This window comes from Prionailurus bengalensis, chromosome A2 (genome assembly GCF_016509475.1).
Source record: "Prionailurus bengalensis isolate Pbe53 chromosome A2, Fcat_Pben_1.1_paternal_pri, whole genome shotgun sequence".
Classification (NCBI taxonomy): domain Eukaryota; kingdom Metazoa; phylum Chordata; class Mammalia; order Carnivora; family Felidae; genus Prionailurus; species Prionailurus bengalensis.
Window position 1 is genome coordinate 86,504,143 of NC_057348.1, and position 17,822 is coordinate 86,521,964.

The 17,822-nt window shown below is 34.4% G+C and overlaps 1 protein-coding gene across 8 annotated transcripts in view; it reads right to left on the reverse strand.

Moving 5' to 3' along the window:
- PCLO (piccolo presynaptic cytomatrix protein) overlaps positions 1-17,822 on the reverse strand; it is a 419,720-nt gene that overhangs the window by 140,390 nt on the left and 261,508 nt on the right. For all 8 annotated transcript variants that reach the window (XR_006298484.1, XM_043588726.1, XM_043588723.1 and 5 more), the window contains exons 7-9: positions 13,557-15,744; positions 8,326-8,462; positions 2,040-2,130 (exon numbers count right to left, since the gene is read on the reverse strand). Coding sequence is in view for 7 of the 8 variants with exons in the window: in XM_043588726.1 (XP_043444661.1) it covers positions 2,040-2,130; positions 8,326-8,462; positions 13,557-15,744 (2,416 nt within the window). In the remaining variant the exon portion in view is untranslated. The remainder of the gene's footprint in view (positions 1-2,039; positions 2,131-8,325; positions 8,463-13,556; positions 15,745-17,822) is intronic.

Genomic DNA, 17,822 nt, shown 5'->3' on the forward strand with positions numbered 1-17,822 from the left:
TAAAAACAACACGAGTTGTTTCAGAACATTTAATTTACTATGAGATCATTCTATCCAAGGACACATGGAAAATATATTCAGTAGTAATTAATGCAGGGAAATAGAATGGGGAAAATATTTTTACTTTTATATTAGGTAAATATCAAAAGGAAAAGGGGCATGCAGAGAGACGATACACTATACTACTAGCAAATGTATTCAAAACAATGATTCTTGCTTCTCATTTCGTAAAATCTACATACAGAGGAAACCGAATCTAGCTTTCAGACTAGAATATTTACGAGATATCAACCGTTATTACTTCTGTCTTTTTTATACTTAAAGCTTTTATTCCTAATTGTGGTAAAGGAAAGCAAATTAAAACAATGAGTTACAAAAGACAAATACTAAGGTTGAGGGAATGATTAATACAGCATAAAAGTAAGAATATGGCTAGAAAAAAGATACATTAATATAGAGTTTTGATGATTTAGTAAACCAGTTTGAAGATTTCTGTTGCTGGCAGTGGAAAAAATTTTGGCATTGCTGGGAAGCACTAAGTTGTTTTGCTTTATGAGCTGGAGGGAACTGAAATAGTCTGCAGAAGTAACTATTCCATAGAGTTATTCCACAGTAATTATTCCAATCCACAGAGCCCATGGATTTTAAAACTCACCCTTGGGACTTTCATCACTACTTAAAATACTGTGTGTATGCAGTGAAACTATGGAAGTTTAAATTATCTGTCTCTGATAGGAGAAAAATTACCAATCTTAAAAGGAAACAACATTAGATTCCTAATCGATTCATTCTCTATGAAAATAAAGAGAGTAAAGTTGCTCAAAGTAAAACCTGTTCCACATCCACATGCTCCATGGTCTAAAATGTGCAAGGAACAATAAGCAAGTGAACTGATAAAAAAAATACCTGTTTTTGTCCTTTGTTATATCAGTCCTTAAAGAGAAAAAAAAACCCTCCAGCACATATACCATGTTAGATATATCACCTATACATATACTTATATATATGTATATATGAACATCTATATTTATGAATATTTTCTGTTGATATACAGTGTCTATATACACAAAGAATATACTTGAGGGAGAATATAGGTACTGTTCATCTTTCAAAAAGTCATTAACTTTGACAGAATTTATATTTAGTCTCAAAGATTTAAACAAAAATTTTAAATTTGTAACATAAAACTTCCATCATCTTTCAGAAGCATCTAGGTCATGAAACACGAAAGCAAAACTACCACACCGGGGGAGATGAAGGAAGCATGACAACTAAAGGCAATTTGGAATCTGGATTGGATCTTGGACCATAAAAAAAGAAAAAAAAAAAGAATTAAGTGGGTCAGAAGGGAAACTCAAAAACTAGATAAGGCTTGTAGATATTTTAATAGCTTCATATTAATGTTAACTTTCTGGTTTCGATATCTTATTGTGATTAGGTAGATGTTAACATTAGGGAAACTAGGTAAAGGACAGACAGAAGAAGTGACTGTACTATTTTCTGGGGGGCCCAGGATTTTGTAGGAATCTAACATTATTTCAAAATAAAAATCTTTAGAAATGTGTCCTAAGCCTTGGTTTACATAAGAACACAAACAAGCAAACAAACAAAAACTCAGGAAATTGATAATGTTCAAAGTGACAAGGCAGAGGGGGATTTATTCCTTAGAAGAATCAGAGGCAGTTCCCTATTTCCTGTAAAAGAATGTTTTACAGTTCTAAAACCAGTCACCATTTTGCTCAATAGGGAAATAATCATGGAGTATTATAATGCCATGTATGTTTTGAAAATGCAATTAATGAAAAAAAAAATGACCTAAAGACGTACCAATCAGTAACGTGTCATATTAATGACTGTGCCGTTACAATCTTTTATGTTCAAGTGCATAGTCTGCTTAGTTTTGGAAATTCTCCCAAAACACAATCTTTGACATAAAAAGCAGTGTCTTCTAAAATTTGGGAAGCCATCTAAGCTGAAATCCAAATACATGTCCCAGTCTCACATTAAAATAAAAAAGTAGGTCATTTGATTTCCCTTACCTGAAACCGTGTGATCCTTAGAGTCTCTTGTTATTTTTATTCTTGCATGAGGAAAGATGTAGTGCACAGTCTTCCCGTTCATCTGTATAATCTAAGACATATATGTGATAAGGTGAAAAATCAATGTTTAAAGACAAAGTGTAATATACAGGATTAGACTTGTTTTTTAAGTGTGTTGGTTTAGTTAATAAAAGATTTCATTATCTGTTTCCCCTTGGCAAAATGAGATTTCTGAAACCAAACAAATTAGTGAATGCAAACTTGTGTCTTCTGTTTTATGGAACTTGGCTTCTAAATGAGATTTGTGAAATAATGAAAGATAAAAACAGTGAAATATTTGCTCATATCTGCCTTAATAGGATTTTATTAGGATGAAATCTTCTATCACCTTGGAAAAATGTGAATGAAATTACAAACAAAATTAAGTTTGCTAAAGAAGTTTAAGAAGTGCCTGAGTGGCTCAGTTAAGCTTCTGACTCTTGATCCATGGATCGATTCATGAGATGAGTCCCACGTGGGGCTCTGAACTGACAGCACGGAGCCTGCTTGGGATTCTCACTCTCCTCTCTCTCTCTGCACCAACCCCCAACCCTCTTCCCTGGCTGAGCACACACACGTACTCTCTCAAAATTAACAAATAAACATTAACAAAAAAAGAAGAAGTGTGTGAGAGTACTGAACCAAAATATTAAATAGAATTTAGAACTCAAGAGAGGTTGACTTTGTGAGGAAGGGTCTTTGAATACTCGAGTGGTTTTAATGTGTAAATCCAGATGTAAGAATGTTAGAATTCTATCGCTAGAATTTTACATATTAAAAGTAACATATGCATTGAAAACTGCAAGCTTAAATTATAGCCTTTTGCTTTTATTCTCTTTAGGAAAGAATAAGCTTAATCAGGTTTCTGATGAACAGAAAACATCCCCCAAACAACAGCAGAATCCTGTGGAGTCCAGGAATAGTATATGATTTCTTCAAAGTAAAACTGAAATGTTGTCTGCAAGATTATAAACCTATTATGGTAAGTATAATAAGTTAACCTAAGTAATGCATACTACCATAACTTTGTAAACTAATGAAAACCTTATTTATTGGGGGAACTGGGTGGCTCAGTCACTTAAGCAACAGTCCTTGATTTTGGCTCCGGTCATGATCTCATCGTTCCTGAGCGGGAGTTCCATGTAGGGTTCTGTGCTGACAGCAGGAACCTGCTTGGGACTCTCTCTCCTCTTTCTCTGTCCCTTCCCCTGCTCATGTGCTCACTCTCTCTCTCTTTCTCTAAGAATAAATTAAAAACATTTGAAAAAGAAAACCTCATTTATTTTCATGGAAAAAAGAGTCTATACATTTTCCTTTTTTCTTCCTGTCTTGTTTCCTCTGTGTCAGTCTCTGTCTACCTCGCTCTCCTTTCTTCTTCACTCTTAACTTCTCTCCTCTGCCTTTCTTACTCCCCCCACCTTTCATCTTTTCTCTTTCTACTTCTGTTCTTTCACTTCCCTCAATCCACATTTCAAGATCTTCATTTTTTTTTTACTAAAAATTAAACCATGTGCATTGAAAATTCTACAACTATTAGATATACATGAATCTTGGTTTGATACTGTAGATAAGCAAAACTGGTATTATTTCACTTTATTTTAAATTTCTTTAATTTCATGTTTTATTTAGCAACCATCTTAAAAAGTCACGTTTTCCACTTGGTCAAAAATAAAGTAGGAAGACACATTTTCACCTTTTGTTACTCTTTCCAAATCTCTAGACTAGGGAGAGTTGGATGTAATCTCAATGCATTTGTTTCACAGCTAGGAGACAATTAGGATTTTCCAAAATTTTCCCCAGAATTTTATCAGCTAACAATGATCACCTTCTAAATTATACCTATGATGATGTTAGTAGAGGGGATGTTAGCATCTTCATTTCTATAAAATGTTGCTTTCAGAACATCTCCTAACACCTCATATAGTTTCAGAGACTGTCTCTACAGCACCACAAACTCACTTAATAAATCAAAAACATAAAACTGCCATAATTATGATCAATGTGACCAAAAATGTGTAGAAAAGCAGTGGTATCTATCTCCCATGTATGAACTAGTTGAATCTTAGCTTTTCCCTAAGCACTGCAGGTGAGTGTTCAGAGTTCCCCAGGAGATGGAGTTTCAGGGGACATGTTGCTTCTGTCAAATAGGAGTAGGAGCAAGATGTGAAGCACTGCCCACACCTCTCCCCCAGAGTCTGGTCTCTGGCCTTGTCTTTTGGTGATTCTGCACTGAAAGAACTATCATCTTTATGCCTCCCAGCAAAAGGATAATTCTTCCTTCCTACACATATTCTCACAAATAACTGAGCCTTCAAACTTATGAAATGATAACACTTGCGTTAACATATCTGCTATTCACAGAGACATTCATCCTTTCCCTCTCTTAAGCACCATGCATGTGAGCTGCAGGGATGAGAGCATCCTTCTCGTGTTCCAAGGACTGTGCTAGGCCCTGTGGTGTATGGAATCGAGAGCCCCTGCTCTCTGGGAGCTCTCAGCCTGTGACATAATGCCTGCAAAACCATTGGGGCACAAGGGAAGAACACTTGCCCCAATTTGTGGGGAGGTGGTGGTGGTGTGAGAGAAGTCTTCTTGCAAGACAGGACATGGAGACCTAACTGATAAGTAGAGTTCGACAAGGAAGGAGAAGAGGAAGAGTACTCAGAGAGAGGGAACAAGACATCCAAAGGCCCCGAATGTAAGGGAGGGTGGCTTCTGCAGAAGAGTTTAATGTACCTCAATATTGCAGTTGCATGAGGATTGCAGAAGACACGTGTATTAGTGCAGAACGTGGAGGCAGCTGGCATTAGTCAGGAAGTGCTGACCTTTATACTCACCCTGTGAGGGCTATTAGCCCTATTTCGAGATGAGGTAAAGAAGGAAAATCCATATTTGTTTCCTTTCAAAGTGTGTATGTATATATATATGTGTGTGTGTGTGTGTGTGTATGTATATATATATATACACAAAGTATATATATTTATATATATATATATATTCAAAGTATATATATTTAAATATATATACAAAGTATATATATATATTCAAAGTATATGTATATTTAAATATATATTTAAATAATCATATGATTTTGAGTTTAATAAACATTCAGAAAAAGTTTTCTGGGTGTCTCTTGAATTTTTACATAAGATATTTTTAAAAAAGCAGAAAAATTCATTTTGCACTAGTCAGTCTGGGTTTATTACTTCGCCTCCAGAGCATTTTATGGGTATAGATTCTTGTGATGCAAACGTTGCCAAATACAAGCATTCAGCTTTATTAGTACCAAGAGCTCAATATTACCTTTTTATGATTACAGATGCAAACAAATGAATAAAATGAGAATGCCATTGGATTATTCTCTCTAGACCAAAATACAGTTATGGTGACTTAATGACAAAGAGTATTTGAAGATAAATATTAAAGCCAAAACACATTAATTTTGCACTTTATGCAAATGTAATCGAAGCATATGTTGTGTTCTATGTAACTTCTGTGGAGAAAAAACTATAAGGAAATCAAAGCAATTAGTGTCACACTATTTGTTACGTTGTTACATATTTGTTACTTGTTTGGAGGAGGTTGAAGAGTATAATCTGGAAAAGGCACAAAATGGTATCTGGGGGGCAGACATCTTTCCCTTCCTTGGTCTGTATATTGATTATATGGCTGTGCACTTTATAACTAGTTTATAATTCTGGATATTTGCGGTTTTGGTAACTACATATGTAGGTTTTCATTTGTATGTTAGACATCAAAATTAAAAAAATGCAATAAACTGGGGTGCCTTGGTGGCTAAATCAGTTAAGCATCCAACTCTTGATTTCGGCCAACGTCATGATCTCACAGTTCATGAGTTTGAGCCCCATGTCTGACTCTGTGCTGACGGTGCAGAGCCTGCTTGGGATTCTCTCTCCATTTCTCTCTGCCCCTACCCTGCCCATGCTCTCTCTCCCTCTTCTCTCTCTCTTTCAAAACAATGAAATAAATTTTTAAAAATGTAATAAATCTATAAATGTAAAAAAATAACTTTTAACACAAAAATACACATTACTTTATTACATTTACCTATAAATAATTCTAACAAAGACCCTCACATTTTATACTTTATAAAAAACAGTAAGAAATTCATGAAATGATTCTTAAATATACTCTCTCTGCTTAATTTTGGCATTATATGCGTTTATAAATATATTTTGTTTAAACAGGATGCATTATGTCCTCAATGCATTTAAATCATTAATAGGCAGATGTTAGTAACAGAAAATTAAAATTAAACAGTACTACTAGGGTTATTAATGTTTCATTTACATACAATAGAATTGAGGTGGACATAGATTACGTTAAAATGTATCCTCTAAGAATATTGGTTGAATAAATTAGTTGGCCAAGACTATTCGAAGCATTCATGGAAATAGTAGTGTCGGGAAATAATTATATAGAAGTTATTTTCTAGCTCTGTAGTTTATATATTTCATCTTATTAAGATTTCTTTAAAGGATTTGTGCTTTCAGTGATCTGATGTAGGTTTGCGGGAAATACTAAACTTCAAAGAAACAAATGAGACAGGGAAGATATAAAAAGTAAGTCATTATAAGAGAGAAACTCATAGTAAAATATATTCAAGAAGTTAGTTTCAGCTGACAGATTATTTTCATAACTGCAGATAAAAAGAGTTAAGTTTATACGTCATAAACATGTTCAGAATGAGTTTATTAATTTTTCTTGCTCTCCAACCTGTTCTATTTGGTGAGATTGAACTCCAGCTATATATACAATTTTAATAATAACAAGGTAAGCTAAGAAAAGTATACGTCAATTACCTGATACATTTTAATGAAGTAGAAAGAAATGGAAGTATATAGACATGTATATAGAGGTAAACACAATCCTAACACAAAACCTTTCTTAAAAATATTTATTTACATATTTATTTATTTACAGTAAGTGTGTTCCTTAATGCCCTTATCCTGTTTGACCCATCAACTCATCCATGGTTACCAGAGGAGAGGTGGGTGGGAGATGGATCTAAGCCAAATCTTATCAAAGATATCAGAAACAGTGAAAGAATATTTATAATACAGAAAGAAGAATCCCAAGATTTCTAGAAAATATATATAAAGCCAAGCAGAACAAAATTTGGAGATCCAGAAGTCCTTTTTAGCAGCGAGAAATTTATCCATGAAAACTGAAATTGCTCTGGAAGAAGTAAAATTTGAGTATAGATATTATCTTTTCAATAGTACGTATATGGGCAAGTCATCTTTTTTATACTTTAATGTAAGAAACATCGAAGTAAGGTACAGTAAGTTCATATGGTTTACCTTTGCCATTGAAAATAATTGTCTTCTATATCAAAGAATCACTAATCTGACAAGATGGTTTAGGAATTAATAATGTATATGAAATAAGTCAACTGGTTCTTCTGTGGGTATTTTAATGATTATGGGTACACAGTCTGAAAATATCTATCTCTTAAGGGAATCGATTTAAAACCATTGGGCTTAACACAGGAGTCTCCTTCAATTTATCCAAATGTTGATCTCCCAAGTGTCTCTCAAAATTCATACAAACATCACCTCATTGGTTCTAAAGTGAATATGGCCATGCATTTTGGTATCATATTTATCTAATTGTGAAATTTATCTCTAAGTTTAATTCCATCTATAAATAGATATTAATGAATATTATCTACTTTATGCGTTTTTCTGATGATAAAATACAAAGATAATATAAAACAAATATGTCCATATAATAGACTCTAAAATATAAATTCTCCTCTTTCCCAAGTGAAGCTTTCCCTGTCCCAGCTGACCTGGTTTGGTCCACTCCCTTAATTGCTATATTTCTTAACACCTGAACACACTGTTATTGGAAAGCACTGAAATTATCCACACCAATTTTACCCAATATTCCGTAAGTTCTTTAGGAGCTACATGTATTCTCCTTGTATACCAGTGTTGGGTAGGTTGTACAAACTTAATTATCTTTTGGAGGATTGAATCACTTAAATTGCCCAGTCATTGCTGCAAAGTCAATAGCCATGGGTGATTCAATAAGGTACTTAGTACTTTAAGTTACTGGAAAAACAATTTTTTTTATGAAGACTGACCGAAGTCCCACGCATTTTAGGATAAATGATACTGAGACCATTCTAGGATGATTGCTTGATTGATTGATGGAATATTTTTTTTTTTAATTGCAGTGGGGGATAAATCTAAAAGAGATTGCTCAATACAGCACTTACTTGCTCTTGATGTTGACTAAGTGGTCTAGAGTGGACCAATCTTTCTGGCAGTTTGCGATCCAGACCATGTCCATTTTCCAAACGAGACTCCCTGGGTTTGTCAAACCAATCTGTTTCTTCACGACGCAGATGATAGGCTTTGGAGACCAAGGAAATATCAAACATTGCAACCACAACTAATACAGATGATAGAGGACAGAAGATGCTCTGAAGTACCAACATGCTCCAGGCTTGTTAGCCATTCATGCATTTCAAATACAACTCCCAGTAGGATGAGAAAAATCATTTCCAACACTATGATAAAAATTTTGTACCATGGGGTAACTTAGAAAAAAAATAATGTACACACCTGTTCAAACTCTCAGAGGAAAATAAAATAAAATTTTAAATGAGGAGAAGAAATTTTGATAGTGACTGAATCAATGAACAAGTGAGTATGCCTCAGAAGTGATTTTATTCAAACTCAACCCTTTAGTTTCTACTTTCTCACCTCTCCCCCACTACCTCCACCTATCGCTAACATCTAAGGAAAATGTCTTCCTTCAGTACAAAAGATTCTGTCACTTTCCCACTATTGTATCAACCACTACTATGTGGCTTCTGGCTTTGAAAACCAAGTGAATGTTTTTGAAAACATGACATTTCTATGACATTCAATAAATAAATGAAACGTTTATTTCTAAGAGGATCCCAGACACTACTGTTAGGAACATGTGTGCCATACTCACCTGGTAGCCTACTATTGAAATATATTTACAATTTTTTATTAAAATTAAATAATTATTTTCCATGCAGTCACAGATTTAGGAATTCGACTGAAGAGCTGATTGACTGCTTTCTATATTTATAATGTGGCAAAACTTGACATCTTAAAATACTTTTTGAAATGCAACCACATTTAAGTACATAATAATTTTAAATTTTTCAGCCCATTCAGTTCTTGGTAATTCCACGGTCTTTTAAAGCTATTATTTGGTGCCCCCAAGTCCCATTTTACCTAATACATAGAATCTGACTTCATTTAAAGTTTTATTCTTTGCAAAAAGATCCCTAATTTGTAAAAGGGTATCTGGAAATACACTGTTGTTTCCTAAACGGCAGATGGAGCAGTCTTTCTCAAGTTCTCGCGCTGAAAGATTCGTTGATGGTGCTATAAACTTAGGCTTTCTATAAATTCTAGCATCTACAATGCTGTACTTTTGAGTTCTCCCAACTCCTCATAGTTTCCTTTTTCTGTCTACATCCTTGATTGTCCTCTCTTCAAAAACTTCTCAACACTTTTTTTTTCCCCCAATTTCCATTACATCTTTGCTGGTAGGATTGGCAACCCAATAGCATATATACCACTACTCACCTCCAGACCTCCTGTGATCGGGGTCCCGTGGTCACCTCCTGTGATTAACCATAGCATTTGCCCTCAATAAGTATGATGACTGATGATGTGTCATAATTTAGTCAGTCTTCAATTTGAGGAAATCCAATGTTACATACCTGGTATGTGGCTGTATATGTGCTTGTCTGATCTCTAATAGGAGGTTCTAAGCTGCTTGAGGATAAGGCTTTTTCTTTTTTCCCCTCTCTCAACACTAAAACAATGCCTTCTAAATGCCATAAAATACAACACGTGTTTGGGAGATGAATTAAATAGAAATATTAATCATCAACTAAAGAAAGAAGTTAAATGTCCTAATTATGATACAAACATTAAAAAATAAATATTAATTTGGCCCTTGAACGTCATTAACAGTTACACAAACTTTACTCACAAACTCCTTGATAATATTATGGTTTTTAATAGTTTTAATTTTACACTAAAAAACTAAACTTATGAAAAAATATTTAAAATGAGTCATTTGATAAGCAAATACCAAACAAAATTATAAGTTAACCATTGGTCTCTATACACTAAATTATCCCCAACCACAGTAATAGTTATCTTATCTTCTTACATATTCCTATATATTTCTCATGAAAAAAAATCTAGCTGGTTTTAATAAATGAGTATCTTAGATGATGTAGTATATGATTTCACTTGAATATATAACTTCATTAATTGTATTTGAGACACAATCCTTTAAATCATGTTTCCTTGACTATGTCTATGCCAATAAAGCAGAATCTCAACCTGATTCAAATTTTGTCAATTTATTTCTGATTACCTACTTTGGTTGTCTACAGTTCCTTACACTGACTCAATATGTAACTAAGTTGGGATATCTGTCATACTTTGCATAACAATTTATAGATCAATTTATAGATCAATCAAGTGCAACCAGAGAAATGAACCTACTTTTAAATTGTATTTTTTCTTCATAATTTATAGCTAATTGGACATAAATGCTAGTTGTTTCCAACTCCAATTGTCTGATCTTCCATGGTAGATCTGCACTTTAAAAATTAAATTTTATAAAAAGTAATTTCCAAATTAGTTTATATAATTTGCTACAGATTAATATCTCCTTGTTTTCAACTGATGATATTTTCTTGCAATCTTAAATGTAAACTAAAAGTAAGCTATTTGGGGGTCTAGCATTATTCACAGTCAACCGTTATATGAATAGTTCAAATATATTTGGTATCAAACATAGGTTTAAAAAAAACATTTTTAAAAGACACTATATTAATGCTTTATTATTTATTTTTGGCTTGGAGTATACTTTGAAAGAATGTTTTCATGAAAATATCTGTGTTGTAGAGATAAATATACTTGACTGCTTTGAGCTTAGCTTCCCTCCAAATCTGCTCCAAAGCAAAGGCAATTGTGCCCTGCACATAATCAACCACGCGCGCACGTCAAACTGTGGACTTCAAGCTAATGGCCTTACATATTAAGCAACGCAAATGATGCTTATCTAGATTTTATCTCAAGTGAGCTACTTCAAAATTAACCAAAGTCATATAAAACACATTTGAAAAAATATTCTTAGAGTCTATAACCTAGAGTTTAATTGAATTCAAGGAAAGCACACAACAATTTGAAATCAATTAAATTTGCTTTTGTCTACTCAATACTAAACAGCCTGTTAGAATGAATGTTAACACTTCTCAAAGTGATCTTCACATCATTGAATTACAGATATAGCATATGTTTGGTAAAAATTTATTTAAAAATCCCTGCTATTTCATTAGTTCACAAATGAGTTATGTAATTAAGAAAAATATTCTCTAATTTTTCCCTTACCCAAGGAATCCAAGATTTCAAAAGAAAAGCTGGTCATCACTTTACCAGAAGAAGAGTTAATATGTTCATGTGATTTAAAAAGCAAAGAAAATAACTAACATTTTAAAACATACAATTTTCAAAGATAATCACTATAACTCACACACATAATGTTACATATGTAATTCAATTTGTTATAGTTGTCCTTTATCTAATTCTGTATAAGCATGTTCTTTATGACTAACTTTCTTGTCTTATTTTTAAATACATTTTAGTTTAGTTGTGTAATTTCATTGACATTTAATTTTAATTATTTCTTTGATATCATCTTTATACATTTCATAATTTTGTATGCAGCATGATGTCTCATCATCTACTTTATGAAAATAATGTTTTTCATACAGCCCTTGATGACTATGAGTATATATCATCCAAACATATAAATGTGAAATAAAACATTTGGTTATTTTTATAGGGTTGTATGTAAACAAACACATTTTGGAATATCTAGATACACCTACATGTCTGGCACTATGTTGACAAAACTCCATGATGAATAAATGAACTTGTCAAATCCTGTCAAATATATGCTCAATGTACACACGCAGCCTTACGTGTTTAGTTATGCCGTAAACCTGTTGGAGTTTTTGTTTTATCTTGTTATTTTACCAATATGTTTACTGAAGAATCTTCATATTCTTCTGCACAATTGTTTTATATGCATATAATGTGTGTAAAATGTGGACTGTCAGAAAAGTAGCAAAAGAAACTGTTTCCACATAATATCATAACCTTGTTTAACTAGAGAGAGTCAAACAATTGACTAAACAAAAAATATACGAAGAGTGTGCTTTATTTAATTGAATAATTATCAATAAAAATGGTCAATCCAATAGCCTGTAGAGAAGAAAATAAGTCAGAAAGTAACTAGTCTGCTGGAATTTCACTAAGAGAAGTCTGTCCACTTTCAGATTCAGTCATTTAATCTTTTTAAATCTAGATTTGAATTTCTAAAATCATATCAGTGTCTAGATAACAGAAGTAAAAAGAAAATTCTTTTCATGAACACTTATTTTCCTGTGAGTCTTTGCTGAAAATGTCAGGTTTAAAAGATGAGATGTTCATGTTAGCTTAGTGCTCTACAGTCTTCAAAGGCATGAAATAATAATGCTTTTATTTGATGAGAAATGTCTTATTTTCAGGACTCAAATCATACCTACGTTCAAATGTAAACCATAGAGGAGGGAGAAAAAAGAACCGAAAGTCAAGAGTCCTCTTGGCATGGAAAGGACACTTTGTATTCCTGTAAGTCTCCTCCCTTGTCACAAAATTAGTGTACAAATATTTTATTCTAAATCTAAATAATGTTTCCTGCATACTGCTATGATTATTTATTGTTAATATCATATTTAGTGCTAAGTTTTCTAGTTATGTAATGCAAAATGCACAAACTTGTCAATTACGATATTCATAGTGAGAGAAATAAAATATGAATCTTTTATTTAAGGAGAATTATAAAATTTACATTATGTTAATATCAGGTCCTTAGCCAAAGAGTCTCAAAAAGAGAACATTCTCTGAATTAATAAACAATGATATCACAAAAATAACATAAGTACTTTTCTATTACAAAGTCTAGCAGAATAGTACTTAATAGCTCTAAATCTTAATACTTTCACAAACTGAAATAAACTGACCAGTATATTTAGAAATTCATTTTTTAAAAAATAAAAGAAACATACAATGAAAAACTTTCCAGCTATGGAATTAAGGGATGACCATATTTTATTGACACAATTAATAATGGTTTTGGAAAAGTGGACGCCAAACAAATCAAGCAAACAATCAAGAAACAACAGTAAAATAATAAACTAAAAGGAAATAAAGAAAAGCATGCTAGGAAATCTATACACAAGATCAAATTTCCATTTACAAGAAATAAAATTGAAGTAAACATGCAAAAGACGCACTAAAAAAGGTAGAATACATCCTTGGAGAAGGAAAATTAAACATGCAGAAAAATAAGAGTTTGAGTTTTGAGAGTAACAAGGTAGGTTGAGGCCCAATTTACCTTCACTGTCTGACATGGCATGTTGGAAGTCATCCATGATGAACGCTATGTCACGGTCATAGCCTCTAGTTCGTGATTCTTCTCTCATGTGTTGCTGAACTTCAGGCAATGAATGACTTGATCCAAACTGATCCCTAGTGTCTGCAGATATTGGTGGCAGGGGCCCAGCTGCAGCCCTGGCCATTCCCATTGGCTGGCCAACAGGACTGAGTGGACTTTCCTCTTCAGAATTCTGGGCCACAATTGGTATTCTTCCTCTACTCTGGCTAATTGGTAAACTGGTAGGCTTAGTTCGGCCAGAAGGTGAAGCATGACTAAAGGAAACATCTAGAGCTTCAGCCTCTTGAGCTTTCAGTCTTAGGGAGGAGCTGGAAGAATCTCTTTTAATTGATAAATCAAGCCCATAGACAGACGAAGGTCTGGAAGAAGGTCTGGACCTGCTGCCACTACTATATGGCTTATCTGCTTCATCCTGCAAAGCTGAACGTAGGGTATTTCCCAATGTGCCCAGTCCTGTTCCAAGGGATGAGCCCATAAACTTCTGTTGGTCTGTAATATTTTTTCTGAGTCCAAAAGTGATATCATCTTGAAGAAGCCTTGCTCTGGAAGAAATGCCGCCAATAGATGAGGTGCTAGAAGTCATATAGCTTGTATAGTCAGGTTCAAGGTCTCTACTTTCTTGAATGGGAGAAAATTTTGACATTTTGGGATCAATTAGTGATTTCTTATGCTTTGACTGCTTTTGATAAAGTATGGCTGCTGGTAGTTGTTTTGCTGCTTGTTTTTCAAGTGTGAGTCTACTGATGCTGTACTTTTCGGATTTTGGAAAATGTCTATAGCCAGTATCAGCATGGTAGTAATGGGAAAGACCAGCAAGGTGATCTAAGCTCTCTGCTCCTCTACGGAATTCTTGTTTAATCTGATGTTTCAGAAGCTTTAACTCATAAGGATCTTCCATGGGATCTTCCTCTGCTTTCACGTAACTATGCAATCTGGAGGAAGTCTGTAATGGTGCCAGGAAATCTGTCACTTCTTGAGACCTACGTGTTTCAGTGGATCGAAGGAGACGGTCTGTTTTTGACAGATCCTTTTCATGAAGGCTAAATGCAGTGCTTAATGCTGCTGTTCCTTTGGTAATTTCTCCAATGTCATCAATTAGGACATAATTTCGTGGAGTATGATGGTCAATATCTGCATAGAAAGAATCTGCAGATATGCTTGATATTGGACTGCTTGCCATACTACTTCTTTCCTCCAATCCTATTCTCAAGTCTAAGCTATTGTACTTACTCCCAAGGTGGGAAACAGCATACGTATTATCAGTAGAAACAGGTGCTATCATCAGGGGTTGGTTGCGAATTACCTCATAGTTTGAAGTTATCTTGGGCTCCAAATATAATGTAGTTTGCCTTGGCTTCTGCTGTATCACCATCATTTGTGATGGTAACTGGTAAGAAGGTTGTGGGGTTGGTGTAGGTTGAGCTTGAGGTGTGAAGGACATTGTTGCCACAGCTTGAAATGTTGGCTGAGTCTGATAAGGTGAAACTTGCTGATGGTACAAAGTCTGTTGCTGAAAATGGGACTGTTGGGTATATGGGGTGGGTGCTTGGGTAGGAAGAGCAGGGGAAGAATACTGGTACTGTGTATAAGGACTCGTAGGAGGAACCAGTTGAGATTCTGTTTGGGTTTGCGGTGGTATAAACTGACTAAATTCAGTTTGGGGAGCAGTTCTTGGTCGCTCTATGCCATGCTGACTTTCTATTCTGGTGGGTCGGGTGCTGCTCACCTCACTGTCAGACATATAATCCCGATCCTCAGCTACTCCCTGGAGGTAGGCACGCTCTCTCTTTTCCCTCTCCTTTAATAATGCCTCTTTCCTCCTGTTAATTCCCATTTCCAGGTACCGTAACTTGGCATCGATCTCCTTTTCTTCCTCATCAAGTTCTGCTTGTTTCTTTCTAAGCTTTGCAGATTCCCTCTCTACAAGATCAAGCTCTCTGTCTATATCCTGGAGAATCTTGGCCCGTGCCATTGTGTTGGTTCTGCAAATCCTTCTCCTGGAAACTGTGCCCATTGTGCTGTATGTTGCCTGAGTGCCTGTGGAGGTCTCCTCGGGAGGTGGGTTTGGCAGAGTTCTCTTAACTTTTTTCTGGGAGCCAGAAGGTGTCATGGTTTGAGAACCTTTTGTCTATAATTAAACAAAAATAGAACTTTATTATAAAGGGAAAAATATTTTAACAACTTTATAATTTACATTTTAGATTAAAATGATTTTGTGTATGTTTTAGCTATGACAGCATAAGACAACAATTTTATACATTATTTCAAGTATTAGTCACCAATACAATTAAATGAAAAACAGTTTTTCCTTTCTTGGTAAAGTAGTTAATTATTATTATAACTTCTGTGACATTAGCAGTGAGTTTTGAAATCAAGCATGGAACTCATTTCTAGGCAGACTTAGATTTTTGTTAGACTCTTGAGAGAATTCTAGAAACCCAATTTACATCCTATTAGTATACATAAAACTATTTGTTAAATGTATTCCCAGAGTATATGTGTTAGCTGTCTAAAATTTAAATTGCATTTGTTAAAGATGCACATTTACCACTGTTAAGTTCAATTATTTCTATCTTCTCATTACTACTTTACCCACCAAGAGTGGCTGTCCTTCCTATTCCAATCATGAAATGTTTTGAAAGGAAATCTTCAAATCTCCAATGTCCTTTTTTTCCCAAAAAGAGTAATCTGAACTAATTTTCTATTTAATATTTCAATATTTTCATGACCATCTGTGTCTTATATTTTCTTAAAATTTTATTATTCTTAAGTAATTTTAGCTTTTTTTTTTAATGTTTATTCATCTTTGAGAGACAGAGAGAGAGCATGAGCAGGGAAGGGGCAGAGAGAGGGAGACATAGAATCCAAAGTAGGCTCCAGGCTCTGAGCTGTCAGCACAGAGCCTGACGCGGGGCTTGAACTCACAAACTGTGAGATCATGACCTGAGCTGAAGTTGGACGCTCAACCAAGTGAGCCACCCAGGCGCCCCAGTAATTTTAGCTTCTTAATGTTTTTGCAACTTATACATGAAGCAAAGGAACTGACTGGTATTGTTGATGAACTGTTAGATATATTTGATTTCATTTGGTTTGTCATAAACTTGCATTATACAAAATCACTGGCCTTGAGACTCATACAATTTTAAAATATCAAAAGATGTGACACATCATTTCCAATAAACTGATGTAAACAAACATGATTTCCTAACACAGTGAAGAAGACAGAGACCTAGACAAAATGCCAAGACAGAGGGAACTCATCCCAAAAGAAAAAAAAAAAAAAAACAAAAAAACCAAGAAAAGTTCATGATTAGGGATCTAATAAAAACAGATATAAATAATACGCTTGATCCAGAATTTAAAGGAACAACCATAAGGATACTAGCTGGGCTTGAGAAAAGAATAGAAGACACCAGGGAGTCCCTTGCTGCAGAGGTAAAAGACCTAAAGGCTAGGCCAATATGAAAAGTAAAATAGCCAAGAATTGAAACCAAATGGTATAACAACCAGGATGAAAGAAATAGAGGAATGAATAAGTGATATAAGAGTCAAAATTATGGAAAATAATGAATCTGAAAAGAGGGAAAGAATAACATTAGATCACGAATATAGACTTAGAGAACTCAGTGACTCCATAAAGCATAATAACTCTTGTATCATAGGAGCCCCAGAAGAAGAAGAGAGGGAAGAAGGGGGTAGAAGGTTTAAGGAAATCACAGATGAAAACTTGCATAATCTGGGGAAGGAACCAGACATTCAAATCCAGGAGGCACAGAGAGCTCCCATCAAAATCAACAAAAGCAGGACAACACCAAGACATATAGTAGTTGAATGTGCCAAATATAGAGATAAAGAAAAATCCTAAAAGCAGCAAGATAAAAGAAGCCCTTAACTTATAAGAGAAGACAAATAAGGTTAACAGGAGATCTTTCCACAGAAACTTGGCAAACCAGAAGGCAGTGGCACGATATATTCAATGTGCTGAATTGGAAATATGTGCAGCCAAGAATACTCTATGTGGTAAGGCTGTCATACAGAATAGGAGGACAGATAAAGAGTTTTCCAGACAAACAAAAACTAAAGGAGTTTGTGATCATTAAACCAACCCTGCCAGAAATATTAAAGGGGACTCTGAGCAGGAAGGAAAGACCAAAAGTGACAAAGGCTAGAAAGGAAGAGAGTAAAATCTCCAGAAACAATACAAAA